The following is a 13,957-nucleotide window of genomic DNA, read 5'->3' on the forward strand; positions in this document are numbered from 1 at the left end:
CAGTCAGTTGAGCATCCAACTTCGACTCAGGTCACGATCTCGTGGTTCGTGGGTTCGAGCCCTGTGTTGGGCTCTGTGCTGACTGTGGAGGCTGGATCCTGCTTCAGATTCTGGGGTATCGCTCTCTCTGCTCCTCCCCCAGTCATGCTCTGTCTCTCTGTCTCTGTCTCTGTCTCTCTCTCTCAAAAGTAAATAAACATTAAAAAAATAAGTAATACATTACGAGTACTCTATTAAAGATTTTGTAAAGTCCCAGGAGAGCATAGAGGTGGCAATTTTCAGTTATTTCCTGGGTAGGGGTAGAGGCAGTATCAGATAAATCCTTATGGAGGAATGCTGTTTGGTGTGAGCCTGGAGGGGTATGTGGGTTCTCTCAGGAGCACGAGAGTGGGGTGGGTGAGTGTTACACAGAGGGGCTGCGTCTTCGAAAGCAGAGAGGCTTGCTCACTCTCGTATACTGTGTATTTAGTGCACGACACAGGAGCTCCAAGGATGAGTGTGGTCATGTAGCATCGGCATTTCCCCTGGGGAGATCTGTTTACGCGTACCTTCACTTCTGAGCAAGAATTCAGCCGGAGCAGGGAGTGGGAAGTGGGAGTTGGTTAGAGAGTAGCTCAGCCAGATTGCTGTAATTCTGTGTATTCTTTTGCTTCTAGTGTTCTGGAATAGGCTTTTTCTTGGACCGCGACTGTGGTGTAGAATAAATACCCTGGATATCCTCCACCAAATACAGCCTATTTTTATATGTACTAGTGGCAGGAAGCAGACCATCTATAAAATTAGGAAATATTTTTTAAGAATGTACTCTGGGCCAAGTGTATTGTGAGGTGCTGGGGATACAGACATGAAAAGACCATCGTTTTCAATTCCTTCGACTTACTCCATGGTGTCCACTTGATCTGCTTCCCTGAACCTCTCTTTTTCCCCCAACAGAGTTGACAGTTGCTCTTTCGTTCATCAGTGTACCTTGTGGGTATCTCTGGTTTTTGATTCCTTGATTGAAGAAATAATTACCAAGTGCCTACTATTTGCTAGATGCTAGATGCTGTTCTTGAAGCAGATGTTGTAATTTGGGAGCTAGGGTAGTGCTAAGTACTGTGAAGCAAAAGAAAAAACGATTGGAGCAGAGACTGCCGTGTTATACAGACTGGCCAGGGTAGGCCTTGAAAGGCGATATTTGGGAAGATATACGACTTCAAGTGACACAGAACCTTGCAGGTGTCTGGAGGAAGGCTGTTGGCTGCAGGACGTTCACACGTGGCTCCTGAGGGAGACTCCCCTGGAGGTCACAGGAGCAGCAAGGAGCCCAGCGTGGCCGCCCTGCAGTGAGGCTCTGTGGTGGGGCAGCTTATGTAAAATGTATGTTCTGGGGGAGCGGCATGGCTTGGGGATTTGGGTTTTATTCGACAGCATATTGGGAAGCCAGTGGAAGGTTTTAGGTGAGATTGTTGGGATTTGGGATTTTATTCTCACATGCAGTGGGGAGTCATCGGGAGTTTTGGTGTAGCAAATAGAATAGTGTGATTTATCTTTAGGAAGGACCACTCTGGCTTCTTTGAATGCTTTGAACAGACACTAGGAAGCCACCGCTGGAGACAGACCAGTTTGGAGACGGCCACACTGGTCTTGTCGAGCGACGGGGGTGCTCACCCTCCTTGGGGTTGGTGGACATGGGTGACATGGTTGCCTGTAACGTATGTTGTAGAAGTGTAGGCAGTAGACAAATTCATGATTTCACTCGTGTAATTTAAGAAACAAAACTGACGAACATATGGGAAGGGAGGGAAAAAGAGAAGAAAACAAACCACAAGAGACTTTTTTTTTTTAAGTTTATTTCAAAAGAGAGAAAGGGAGTGTGTTGGTGTGTGGGGGAGGGACTGAGAGAGAGACAGACAGACAGAATCCCAAGCAAGTCTTGCTGTCACCATAGAGTCCAATGCAGGACTCTATCCCACAACCTGTGAGTTGAGATAATACCTGAGCTGAAGTCAGACTCTCAACGGACTGAGAGACCAGGCATCCTGTCTACAAGAGAGTCCTAAGTACAGACAATACCCTGAGGGCTGCTGGAGGGGGGGGGAGGGTGGGAGGATGAGTTACCTGGTGATGAGCCCCTGGGGTTGTAGGTGAGAGCTGAATCACTGAATTCTCTCAAAACCAATACTGCTCAGTCTGTTACTAACTAGAATTTGAATAAAAAATAAATAAAAACCAAACAAAAAGTATAGTCAGTAGACTTCATTGATGTGGGATGTAAAAGAAAAGTAAAGGACAACTCAAGGATCTCTTGGTCTGAGAGGTGGATTAATTGTTAAATGCTGACAAAGGAACACGTTTGCAGAGTTGCAGGAGTGAAGAGTTCAGTTTTTAGCATTTGATATGCTTTACTGGTTTCTTCCATATTTCCCCTGAGACTGTGAACTTCTTGGTCACAGGGACTGGGTTTTCTAGTCTTTGTTTAATCAGCCCCTGGGATGGGACTTGGCACATTGTGGGAACTCAGCAAGGAGTGACTGCGTATGTTCACATGGGCATCAGTGCTGTATTAGAGATGAAAAGCTGCTTCTTGTTAAATCTTACGATGAGAAGCATTGATGTTTCCGTTCAAACAAGTAAAAATAAAAACAGGTGAAAAATTAAGTGTCTTAGTTATTAATGATTGTTGCTAATTGTACTTTTACTTTGTAGGTGGCACATTTTTACAATTCCATCGATCAACAAATGATTCAAAGTCAGAGACCAATGATGTTACAATCCGCATTAGCATTTGAACAGATAATTAAGGTAAATGGACTTTCTGTGTTATAATAATTAGATTTTACTTGTGAGGTGTTTCTTGTTTCTTAGTTTTTTAGTGTACCCTTCAGCTTAATATTGATCCAAGGTTTTGTTCCCCAGTGACTTTCTTCACTCTTAACAAGTAACACTTGTAGATTTAAGTGGTTGTAGTGTTTCACATATTCAGGTGCTGAGTTTGATCCAGTGAATTAATACATGTAGCATACAACTTGTGTGCTGTTATATTTACTTATTCACTGAATTGTGAGGTCTTTTTTTTTTTTTTCTTTTTTAAAGTTTATTTTTCATGGGCACCTGGGTGGCTCAGTCGGTTAAGCGTTGACTTCAGCTGAGGTCATGATCTCGTGGTTTGTGAGTTGGAGCCCCATGTCCGGCTCTGTGCTGACAGCTCAGAGCCTGGAGTCTGCTTGGGATTCTGTATCTCCCTTGCTTTCTGTCCCTCCCCGTTTGCACTCTTGTCTCTCTCAAAAATAAATAACATTAAAAAGAATTTTATTTTTGAGAGAGACAGAGACAAAGTGTGAGTGGGGGAGGGGCAGAGAGAGAAAGGGAGACACAGAATCCCAAGCAGGCTCCTAGCTCTGAGATGTCAGCACAGAGCCTTATGCGGGGCTGGAACCCATGCAACCGTGAGATCATGACCTGAGCTGAGATCAAGAGTCAGATGCTTAACTGACTGAGCCACCCAGGCGCCCCTGAATTGTGAGGTCCTTATATACCAGTCTTTAATGCTTTTCTGTCGTCTCCTGATTTTATACTTTGAGATTTATTTGGCTTTTTTTTTTATCTGTGCTTGTTTAAATATCCATGCATATGGCATTAGGAAAACCTACACTAGTTTTCAAACTATCCTATTACTATGTGACTTGTAGCTTTTTGAAATCTATAATTTTAGTCTTAACAGACATAAAATATTTAAAGATTAAGTAGAAGAGGAATATACCCTTTTCTTATTGTTTTATTTGCAAGTGGATCAGTGGTTGTGATTTTCCTCAAGACTGCGCCCAGTTTCTGTGCTTTTGTAGGAGGACTGCTAGGTCATGGTGTAGCTGTACTCACGGCCAATCTCCTTATGGTCTCCTGCAGCAGGAGGTGCAGAGCAGAGTCCATACAGGGAAGGGCCCGGAACGAAGGCTGGGCAAACGGGGCGCTGGCTGTCAGGAACTCCTCCCTGTGGACCCACACAGGGCGTCCTCCACCTGCCCCCGCACCCCCGCCCTGCTCCCCATCACAAGTTGTAATACATGTGATGTTTTCTCACCGGGAAGACCATTAGAGACTCTGTACCTGGGCACTTTTGGGGGACTCGTCCTGGAGGTATCTTCTGCCTGATAATGTACCAAACTTCCAGATGCCCAGAAGGAGATCAAGTGTTGAGTATAAACTGTGTGGTTGAGCTACCATGAGCTGTCTTACAAGTTAGGGTGGTGGGGGGCCTCCAAGATCCACGTGTGCAGGTGCCAAGGCTGCATCAGGGTCAGGGTCAGGGTCAGGATGTTAAATAGGCCTTTAAGGGATGGCAGTCAGATCTACTACATTAACTTTGTTCTGCTCACTAGTTCTCAGGCCTACAATTTACAACAAGTCCTATAATTCATATTACAGATTTTTAAATTTTTAAAAATTTTTTAATGAAAAATTTTTTATTGCAAAAGCTCCAAACTTTATAATGCAAAGTTTAAAAAACACAGGTAAACAACAGGAAAAAAGGTGTTTTAAAACTGTATCACCAAGAGATGGCCATTGTTAGCAGTCTGGAGTATATCCTTTAAATTTTTTTTTTCTGTGCCTGTTTACAAGTGTACTTTTGAAAATGGGAAATATTTTATTATTTTTTTTACCCCTTTTTACCAAATAGATAATGTTTAATTGCACACCTTTTAGGACTTTTTCTTCTCTAATAAATATACTCAAAGAAATATTTGTTGATATTTCTATGAGAAATTGGGTTGTGAGAAGTACATCATTATATTAGCATATGTTAAATGAGACCGAATAGTAGAGAGGAAACCAAGATGGAAGGAGCAAGAACGCCGAGGTTCTTTCTAATCCTCTGGCCACTCGCTGTCTCCGAGGGCAGGGACTCTGACTTACTTACCTTCATGACCTGTAGCAGTGTGACAGTGGGTCATGTGTGGTGGTTGCTCATGCATGCTTTCTAGGCTGTTGCATGGAGTGCTCTGTTGGATTGAATACGATTGCGTTTCATCCATTCAGTGGCTGCGTATGGAGGGTCTGCTGTATTCTGGACGTGAGTGATCCCCTGCCTTGCCAGGCAGCACGTCAAGGACGTGTAGAAACCTGGCTGCTGTTGGGCACTTTCTCCCCTCCATCCTTACATATTTGTCCTGTGGAGTACTGTCTGTGTGCACACAGCACCAGGCACATGGGGTTTTGATTTTTGCTTCAGTCATCAGGTAGGATTTAAGAAATTCACAAGAAGGACAGTTTGTTTTGTATTGACATTTCCCTAACCCCAGAGTTTTCCTTTGCTTTTGAGGTCCTTACCGAGAGAATTGGCTTTAGCCATGTCTTACGAGCAGCTTTGCAACGGATTCTCTTGTCTTTTCCTTTGTCCTGCAATGTTTGTATTCCCCCCTTTACCGAAGGATATTGTTACCAGAAATGAAAGTCACAGTTGACAGATCTGTTAGCACTTTCAGAATCTTCTACTTCCTCCTGGCTGTCATGGTCTTAGCTTTTGAGTTTGCGGTCCTTTCTGAGTAGCGTTTCTCTGTGACGGAATGAAGCGTAGTGATTCCCGAGTGAGTGTGTGTGCTCCACACTCTGCTGGGCCCCGCAGGAACCGTCCTGGACTTGCTCGGCTTCCCGTGAGGGAGTGGGAGTTGAGTGCCCCGTTCAGGGCACTGACACCTTCCCTTGAGGGTGGTCCCGGCCTGTGCTGCCCCTAAGCAGGGTATGAGCCTGGCCCCTTCTCGAGCCCCGTTCACGTAGCTGGGAGGGAGCACTGGGCTGAACTGCCTGCCCGGGGGTGGGCAGCTCGTTGTTCAGCCAGCCTTCCCTTGGCCAGGACTTGAACACTCCTGGCCTTTGATTGGTGGGTGGAGGGTCAGCCCCCTGTTTGGTCCTGCTCAGGCTGCAGAGCTGTGGCATTTCTGTTGGTGTTTGGCCAGAGGAGGGTGGGTATCGCTGAAGGTTCCCTTGGACCACAGTGTTCCCAGTCCTTTGGCCAGAGGGAGCCGGCTTCTTCCGGAGCTTGTGGTGTGTTCCTGGAGGTGGCTCCTGGTGGGAGGCGTGTCCATCGCCCTGTCCTGCACATATGGAGACAGTGAGGAAGCGTGCATGTATCTCTCCTCAGCTCTCCAGGCCTCAAGGTCGTCTGCTGCCTTCCACCTGTCATTCCTGTGTGTGTGTGTGTGTGTGTGTGTGTGTGTGTGTGTGTGTGTGTGTGTGTGAGAGAGAGAGAGAGAGAGAGAGAGAGAGAGAGAGAGAGGTCAATCTAGCTTATCTAGGGCTGTTTCACTCTAAGAGAGGAAACTTGGGAGGGAGGGAGCTATTCATTTTGCCACATTGCCTTATGGTTTATAAAATGGAAGCATTACTCTATGCGTCCTCATTGCAGATAGTGTTAGGAATAACTGGATTGAAGATGGACAGTGTGAAATCTTGTGGAAAAAAGAAATGCATTGTATCCCTAAATGGCATTTGTTGTACCTTAGAATTCAAAAGCAGGAAGTGGGGGAAAGTCACAGATTACTTGGGATAATCCTAAAGAATTAGAAGCCTACATCCAAAAGCTCCAAAATGCTGCCCAACGACTTGCCACTGAAAATAGAAAACTGAGAAAATGGCACACTACATTTTGTGAAAAGGTAGGTTTTATTTGTACAATTAGATAATCTATGAAGAGTATTATTAAAATGGTAATTGGGATGTAATTTTATTCTTTTTAAATTAAAAAAAAAATTAAGTTTATTTTTGAGAGAGGGACAGAGCAGGGCAGGGGCAGAGAGAGAGAGTAAGAGAGAGAGAGAGAGAGAGAGAGAGAGAGAATATCCCAAGCAGGCTCTGCACTGTCAGCACAGAGCCCGACATGGGTGGGACTCGAACTCACAAACTGTGAGATCATGACGTGGACTGAAATCAAGAGTTGGATGCTTAGTTGACTGAACCCCCTCAGACACCGTGTGTTATAATTTGAAATAGTTTTTACTTATTTGGAAGTCTAATTATTTAACAGACTTACGGTTGCCAAAATAGTACAGAGTTCACACTTACTGACTTCCTCTGTTGTTAACAACTTGAATAACCATACTACATTTATGATAACTAGGCAATAGGTGGGTTTTGAGTTTTACAGCTTTTCCACTGATGTCTTTTTGCATTTGGTCGTTGAGTCTCTGTAGTCTCCTCCTCCTCCTGAGACTTTCCTTGCTTGTCATCACCTTGATACTCGTTACAGAATCGGTCATTTTTTTGTAGAAAGTTTCTCAATGTGGTTTGTATGAAGCTCTCTCATTCTTAGATCACGGTGATGCGGTTCTGACAGAAATACCGCAGCAGCGATGTTTGCCTTTGTCGGGGTATCAATCAGTTATTTCTATGTCTTACTATCGGTTGAATTAATCTCGATCACTCGGTTGAGGTGGTTGGTATCTGTCAGGTTTTCCTACCGAAAAGTTACTGCTTTTCCAGGGTTACTTTGCGACTGCTGTGCTTTAATTTTTAACAGGTCGTCTTTCTCATGAACATTGATCTGCTTCGGCAGCAGCAGCGTTGGAAAGATGGATTACAAGAACTGAGAACTGGCTTAGCAAGCGTAGAAGCCCAGGTAATTATGTTTTCCTTGGTGTCTACTCTTCGAGTGTGATCTTTTCAGAAGGTAAATATAGGAGTTGAGGACGAGTTCATAAAGGTTATCTGTAAATCTTTACTAAGAAATTTCTAATAAATGTAGAGTTCTACCGAATTGTATATAAAGACCATTTATCTTTTGGAATGTCCAGTTTCTCAGTTCAGACTTAGTAGTTTCTTTGACTTGGTGCTTAAACGTTACCATTGTTTAGTTTTCTTTTAGCTGGTGGAGACATGTGTAGAACATGAAGCGAAGTTGGGCAGAAGCCCAGAGTTTCAGAGTGTTTTCCTTTTTTTTGGGTAAAATTCCATTTCTATACACATTTTGATAAATTATGATATTTATGTAAGTGTAATGCACAGAGCCTCCTGCCCGGTCTGTGGTAGGGGGTCTTAGCTGAGGATGAATTATGTGTCTTATCTGTTTACATGTAGTTTTCAGTTCTTAAATTAAAAAAAAATTTTTTTAATGTTTATTTATTTTTGAGAGAGAGAGAGACAGAGTGTGAGTTTGGGAGGGGCAGAGAGAGAGGGAGACACAGAATCCGAAGCAGGCTTCAGGCTCTTAGCTGTTAGCACAGAGCCCGATGTGGGGTCGAACTCATGAACCATGAGATCATGACCTGAGCTGAAGTCGGATGCTTAACCGACTGAGCCACCCGGTGCCCTGAGATTTTTTTTCAATTCCTTTTAAGTTTATTTCTTTTTTTCTTTTGAGAAAGAGGGAGCATGTGCGCGCACACACAGGGGTGGAGGGTGGCAGGCAGAGACAGCCAGAGAGGGGGAATCCCAAGCAGGCTCTATGCCACCAGCACAGAGCCTGATCCAGGCCTTAAACTCGTGATCCCCGAGATCATGAGCTGAGCTGAAAGCAAGAGTCAGACACTTAGCCGACTGAGCCACCTGGGAGCTCCCAATTCTTAGATCTTGAAGAAAAAACAAGTGTTAGCATTAATGTATTTATGGTTATATGGAAGCACAAAGAGTGTAAACTGTCTTGAGCACCTTCATATTTTTCAGTTGATTATTTTTTAAAAATGTGCGGTGGATTATTTAGGGGGTGAAGAAGGAAGAGAAGAGCTGCACTTGATGGGGGTTTTAGAAAGAGGTCTAAGAAGTTGATCAAATAAACCACTGACTTTTTTTTAGTGCCATAGTATGAAACTCATATATAACATCCACTTAACGTTAATTTGATATTTTAAGTTTTGCCGGTCTTTTTGTGGACTATTTAAAAGCATGAAGCTTGGAAATTTTTATATTTGACTTTATATAAACTGTCCTACTACAGATAGCAGTGAAGGAGTTGCATGTTTTAAGATGTTAAAAATGGGTTGTTTTTTTTTGTTTTTTGCTCATAATTTCACTATATACGATATAAATTCTTTAAATGAAGACTCCATTTGTCGTAGAATCTAAGTCTAAAGTTCTCTCTTGTGGAGCAAGAGAGTGGGACGCAGGATTAAAGCGAGAGATGACTAATGTCCAGAAAAGACAAGAGCCCCAAATAAGGGCCCTTGCTTTGCTTTTATTAGCATCAGAAGGCTTACAAACATGGCAATGGACGTGCACAAAGGGACAATGAATCTGTGAACATTAACTTGTGGATATGGGGGAAAGGGGGTCTTGAAGACATTCGGGGTTAGGGGTTTGGGTTAATACACAACAACGTTGGGGCACCGGGCAGCCTGGCGGAAGGTTGTTTACAGAGGGCAGGAGGCAGCACCTTTGTTTATCTTAGCCTAGGGGATGAGACAGGTAGGACACGTGACCTCAGGGTTGCCAAGGCACCTTTCTTTTGTTGTTGTTTTTTTAATATGAAATGTATTATCAAATTGGTTTCCATACAACACCCAGTGCTCGTCCCAACAGGTGCCCTCCTCAATACCGATCACTGCAAATGCACCTTTCTTTTGTTAATCATCTCCGCTCTGGGCAGCTTCACTGCCCCACAGGGTCTATAGCCCAATTTACCTGTTTACCTAACTTCAGCCTTCCCTCCTGTGAAAGCAGCTTTCTGCTCTAGTACAAAATGGGTGGGGGGGGGGGTGTTTTTGCCCTGAATGCCTAATCTTGTTTATCTCATATACCTTTGTATTGGGGGCCTTTGTCCCCTCTCTCTATTCTGGGGGCCTTTGCCCCCCCTCTCTGTTCTGGGGGACTTGGCCCCCCCTTCTCTGTCCTTATTCGCCTGATCTTGTTGATGTAAACTTGGATGAGAGCATCCCATGGCCTTGTAATTCTCTGTGCCTTGTTAACCCATGGGTGCAGGCCCAAGGAGTTCCGAAGCTTATTCCCCACATCCATTCTGTCACCTGGTTTTTAAATAAAAAACGTGACTCTAACCTATCAGGGGTTCCAGGCCGGTGACATGCGTGCGTGGAAGCAGCACTGGAATCACCAGCTGTACAAAGCCCTCGAACACCAGTATCAGATGGGCCTGGAGGCACTTAATGAGAACCTGCCAGAAATAAGCATAGACCTAGTGTACAAGTAAGCTTTCTTACAGCCCCTTTCATTTTCAGACCATGTTTTTCCAGTAATTCATATGTTAAAGCTGTTTCTTTGTTTTCAGACAGGGACGGTTACAATTCAGGCCTCCTCTTGAAGAAATCCGGGCTAAATATTACAGAGAAATGAAGAGGTTCATCGGCATTCCTAATCAGTTTAGGGGAGTGGGTGAGGCCGGAGAGGAGTCTATTTTTTCTGTTATGATTGATAGAAATGCAAGTGGATTTTTGACTATTTTCAGCAAAGCAGAAGATCTGTTTAGGAGACTATCAGCTGTTTTACACCAACATAAGGTATGGAACTTGTAATTGTCTGTTATTCTGTTATAACGTTTCATCTGATTGGTTGAATGAGTATTAAGTGTACTGATCTACGGTTTATCTTGTGTGGCATAATGTCAAAGTACGGCAAGGTGGGGAGCCAGTGTGAGGATTCCTGTACAACCCAGATTTACACCACAGATGAGAACCAAGTTCTACTAAGATTTTTTTGTCTTTGACTTTTTGAAGATTGAGAAACTAGTTGCATCAGCTTGGGATGTGACAAGATTCTGTTGTGTCAATTTTAACTCCTCTTGGGAAACTATCTCCTTTCATTCAGTCTTTGAATCGAGCGGCCCTTGGAGTGAGGTCTCAGATGTAGTGAGGTGGAGAGGATTTCACTTCCTCCTCGTGTTGGAGTGAACCTTGGCTGCTCAATGGGGAGAGACCCCAGCTGTGTCCCTCGTCCTTCCTTTCGCTCCCAAGACGCGTGACTGAGACGTCAGCCGGTCTCCCTTGCCACCGGGTGCTGCTTCTGACTGTCGGGTTTCTAGGACTGATTGAATGTGCATACGTTCAAATTTGTAGCCTTGGCTTTGCCAAATGATTCTGTATTTGGATACATCAAATTTGAGAAGAGAATCTGAGAAGAGGGTTTTGTGGTCTTTTAAAAAAAGTTTGATGATCACTTTTATATGTTAAATAGTTTTTTCAGGCTCTACAGTAATGGTTATATTTGCGTACTTAAATTGAAATTTACCTGAATACCTTACATCTGTACCTTTTTATCAGTGGGCCCTAATTTTTTATATGTTAATAAATTCTGTTTCTTTAATATGTTTTTCATTCTTTAATAGGAATGGATCGTAATTGGACAAGTTGATATGGAAGCTCTAGTGGAAAAACATCTCTCTACGGTCCAAGATTGGGAGAAAAATTTCAAAGCACTGAAAATAAAAGGGAAAGAAGTAGAACGACTTCCGAGGTATGAGAAGTTAGAGTCGAGTTTTGGTCCCATTCAGTAAGAGGGAAAGAAGTAGGGCGGCCTCCGGGGCCTGAGAAGTTAGAGTTTCTGTCACGTTCCAGTGTTGTCATGACATGGTGAGGGTGCTCGTCAGTAGCGGCCTCGTGTCAGTCACCTTCTGCCTCCTGTAAAGCTTGGCCTTGGCTCTCGGGTATCGTCTGCGTCGGGTGCCGAGACGAAGGCATTTTTCTTCTGGAGGTTCTGCTGGCTGGGACCTAACTGGGGGGAGTCGAACGGGGCCTGAGGATGTGACATTTGACACACACAGGCGTGGGCTACGAGCGCTAAGACTCGCCCGTGAGAATGTGCTCCGGGATATCAAGCCAATGCCGTTGGACTCCGGCTTTGTACTGCTCTGCCTCCTTTCGGGATACCGTGGCAGTCACACAGCCTGGTGCTGCATCGACATAGGGCCCGAGACGTGGTGGAGACCCCCTGAGGGGCGTGTCATAACCCAGCTACTTGAGAACGGAGTCCCCCTCCTACCTGAAATTCTTACCACTCGAACCGCGCTTGGTAGGAAGCTCTATGACAGGCCTGTTTAACTGTGCATGTATTTCCTCTAAAGGATAAGACCACTTGTGTTAATCTCCTTGCTCATTCTCTCAACAAATATTGGGTGAGCGTGGATAATATGCAGAGCTTGTCCCGTGGGAAGATAAAGATGAGGAAGAGAGGACCTCACGTTGCTTCCTGTCTGCCGGTGCAGTGACACATGACTCAGTACTCACAGGGGTTAAGGGAGTGGGCTCTGGGGGCAGATGGCTTGTCCCAGCTGCGTGACCGCGACTGCCATTTACACCCCATGAGCCTCGATTTCCTCAGCTTTCCAATAGTTAATACAGAGGTGCCTGGGTGGCTCAGTCCGAGTCTTGGTTTCGGCTCGAGTCACGATCTCCCGGTTCATGGGAGCCCCATGTTGGGCTCTGCGCTGACAGTGTGGAGCCTGCTTGGGATTCTGTCTCTCCCTCTCTGCCCTCCCCTGCTTGTGCCCGCTCACTCTCTCTCAAAATAAAAAAAAATAGTTACGACAACTGTAATATTGATCACACGGTGTTTTGAGGATTAAATGAGTAATTTGAACGCAAAGTACTGGTACGGGTGACATTCGCAGTGTGTGTTACTTACTGTTAATTGTTATTAATACCGGATAGAATAGTGTGTCTCATTTTAGAGTTTGAACTAAGGGCTGGGGAGGTGTATACAGCATGGCGGTGACATCCCATCCTTTCTGGGCAAAACTGGGGAAAGTTTCATTCAGATAGAAATCCTTGAACTGGAATTTTGACAGGAAAAGCGAGAACTGGAGGTTGCACCAGGGCGTCTCAGGAGAGGGGTTTGTATGCTGAAAATAAGTTGGTTAATTGAGAATTTGATGAATTAGCATTTTATTAGGGGCTAGAGGGCCTGTTCCTGGAGAGGGGTAATGAAGGTACAGATTTGGGAGAGTTTTACGTTCCCATTGGGCAATTTGGATTTTATTCATATCAGAGTGGTTAGCTCTTGATTTCTCGCCCAAAAGGTGTCAGTACCTGCACATTAGGGGTGTTAGTCTGGAACGAGAGAGTTGTATGGTGCGAGAAGGAGACCATGGAGGAAGGGAGTTTAGTCTGTCATCACCCAGAAAACCAGCAGTAATTAATTGAATTAAGTTGTTGGTACTCCAAATGGGGAAGAGGAAATATTATGAAATATGAAACAGTATGAGGTATTAAGAGTTCTTAATTTTGGAGGAAGATGAGGGATGAGGAACAGAAAAGAGACAAATGTCCTGTGGGTTTGAGGTCAGAGGAGTTAGATGATGATATACCATTAATGTTGGTTGGAAGTAGGGAAGAGAGTGCTTTTGTAATGTTTGGGTACAAGGTTTCTCTTCTCTATTGGGTACGGTCTTTGATTTTTTGTTTTTTTAATTTTGTTGTTGTTGAGAGAATGAGAGTGCCAGTAGGGGAGAGGGGCAGAGGGAGAGACAGAATCCCAAGCAGCCTCCACGTGGAGGCTCCATAATTTGGGGGTAGCCTATCTAGGGCTATCCCATTTTATTTGTGGCTGAAGGGAGCCTCATTTTCTTTCTTTCTTTTTTTTTTTATATTTTAGATAGGCTTTATTCTAAATCTTTTTTTTTCAATATATGAAATTTATTGTCAAATTGGTTTCCATACAGCACCCAGTGCTCATCCCAAAAGGTGCCCTCCTCAATACCCATCACCCACCCTCTCCTCCCTCCCACCCCCCATCAACCCTCAGTTTGCTCTCAGTTTTTTAAGAGTCTCTTATGCTTTGGCTCTCTCCCACTCTAACCTCTTTTTTTTTTTTTTTTCCTTCCCCTACCCCATGGGTTTCTGTTAAGTGTCTCAGGATCCACATAAGAGTGAAAACATATGGTATCTGTCTGTCTCTGTATGGTTTATTTCACTTAGCATCACACTCTCCAGTTCCGTCCACGCTGCTACAAAGGGCCCTATTTCGTTTTTTCTCATTGCCCTGTAGTACTCCATTGTGTATATAAACCACAATTTCTTTATCCATTCATCAGTTGATGGACATT

General features: G+C 44.2%; 1 protein-coding gene across 14 annotated transcripts in view; it reads left to right on the forward strand.

Annotated features, from left to right (window-relative positions):
• The window catches only part of DYNC2H1 (dynein cytoplasmic 2 heavy chain 1), a 353,260-nt gene that overhangs the window by 20,267 nt on the left and 319,036 nt on the right, over positions 1-13,957 (forward strand). For all 14 annotated transcript variants that reach the window (XM_045038203.1, XM_045038204.1, XM_045038198.1 and 11 more), the window contains exons 13-18: positions 2,689-2,784; positions 6,480-6,632; positions 7,493-7,591; positions 9,968-10,107; positions 10,190-10,418; positions 11,243-11,370. In XM_045038203.1, the coding sequence (XP_044894138.1) occupies positions 2,689-2,784; positions 6,480-6,632; positions 7,493-7,591; positions 9,968-10,107; positions 10,190-10,418; positions 11,243-11,370 (845 nt within the window). The remainder of the gene's footprint in view (positions 1-2,688; positions 2,785-6,479; positions 6,633-7,492; positions 7,592-9,967; positions 10,108-10,189; positions 10,419-11,242; positions 11,371-13,957) is intronic.

This window comes from Felis catus, chromosome D1 (genome assembly GCF_018350175.1).
Source record: "Felis catus isolate Fca126 chromosome D1, F.catus_Fca126_mat1.0, whole genome shotgun sequence".
In the NCBI taxonomy this organism is placed as follows: Eukaryota; Metazoa; Chordata; class Mammalia; order Carnivora; family Felidae; genus Felis; species Felis catus.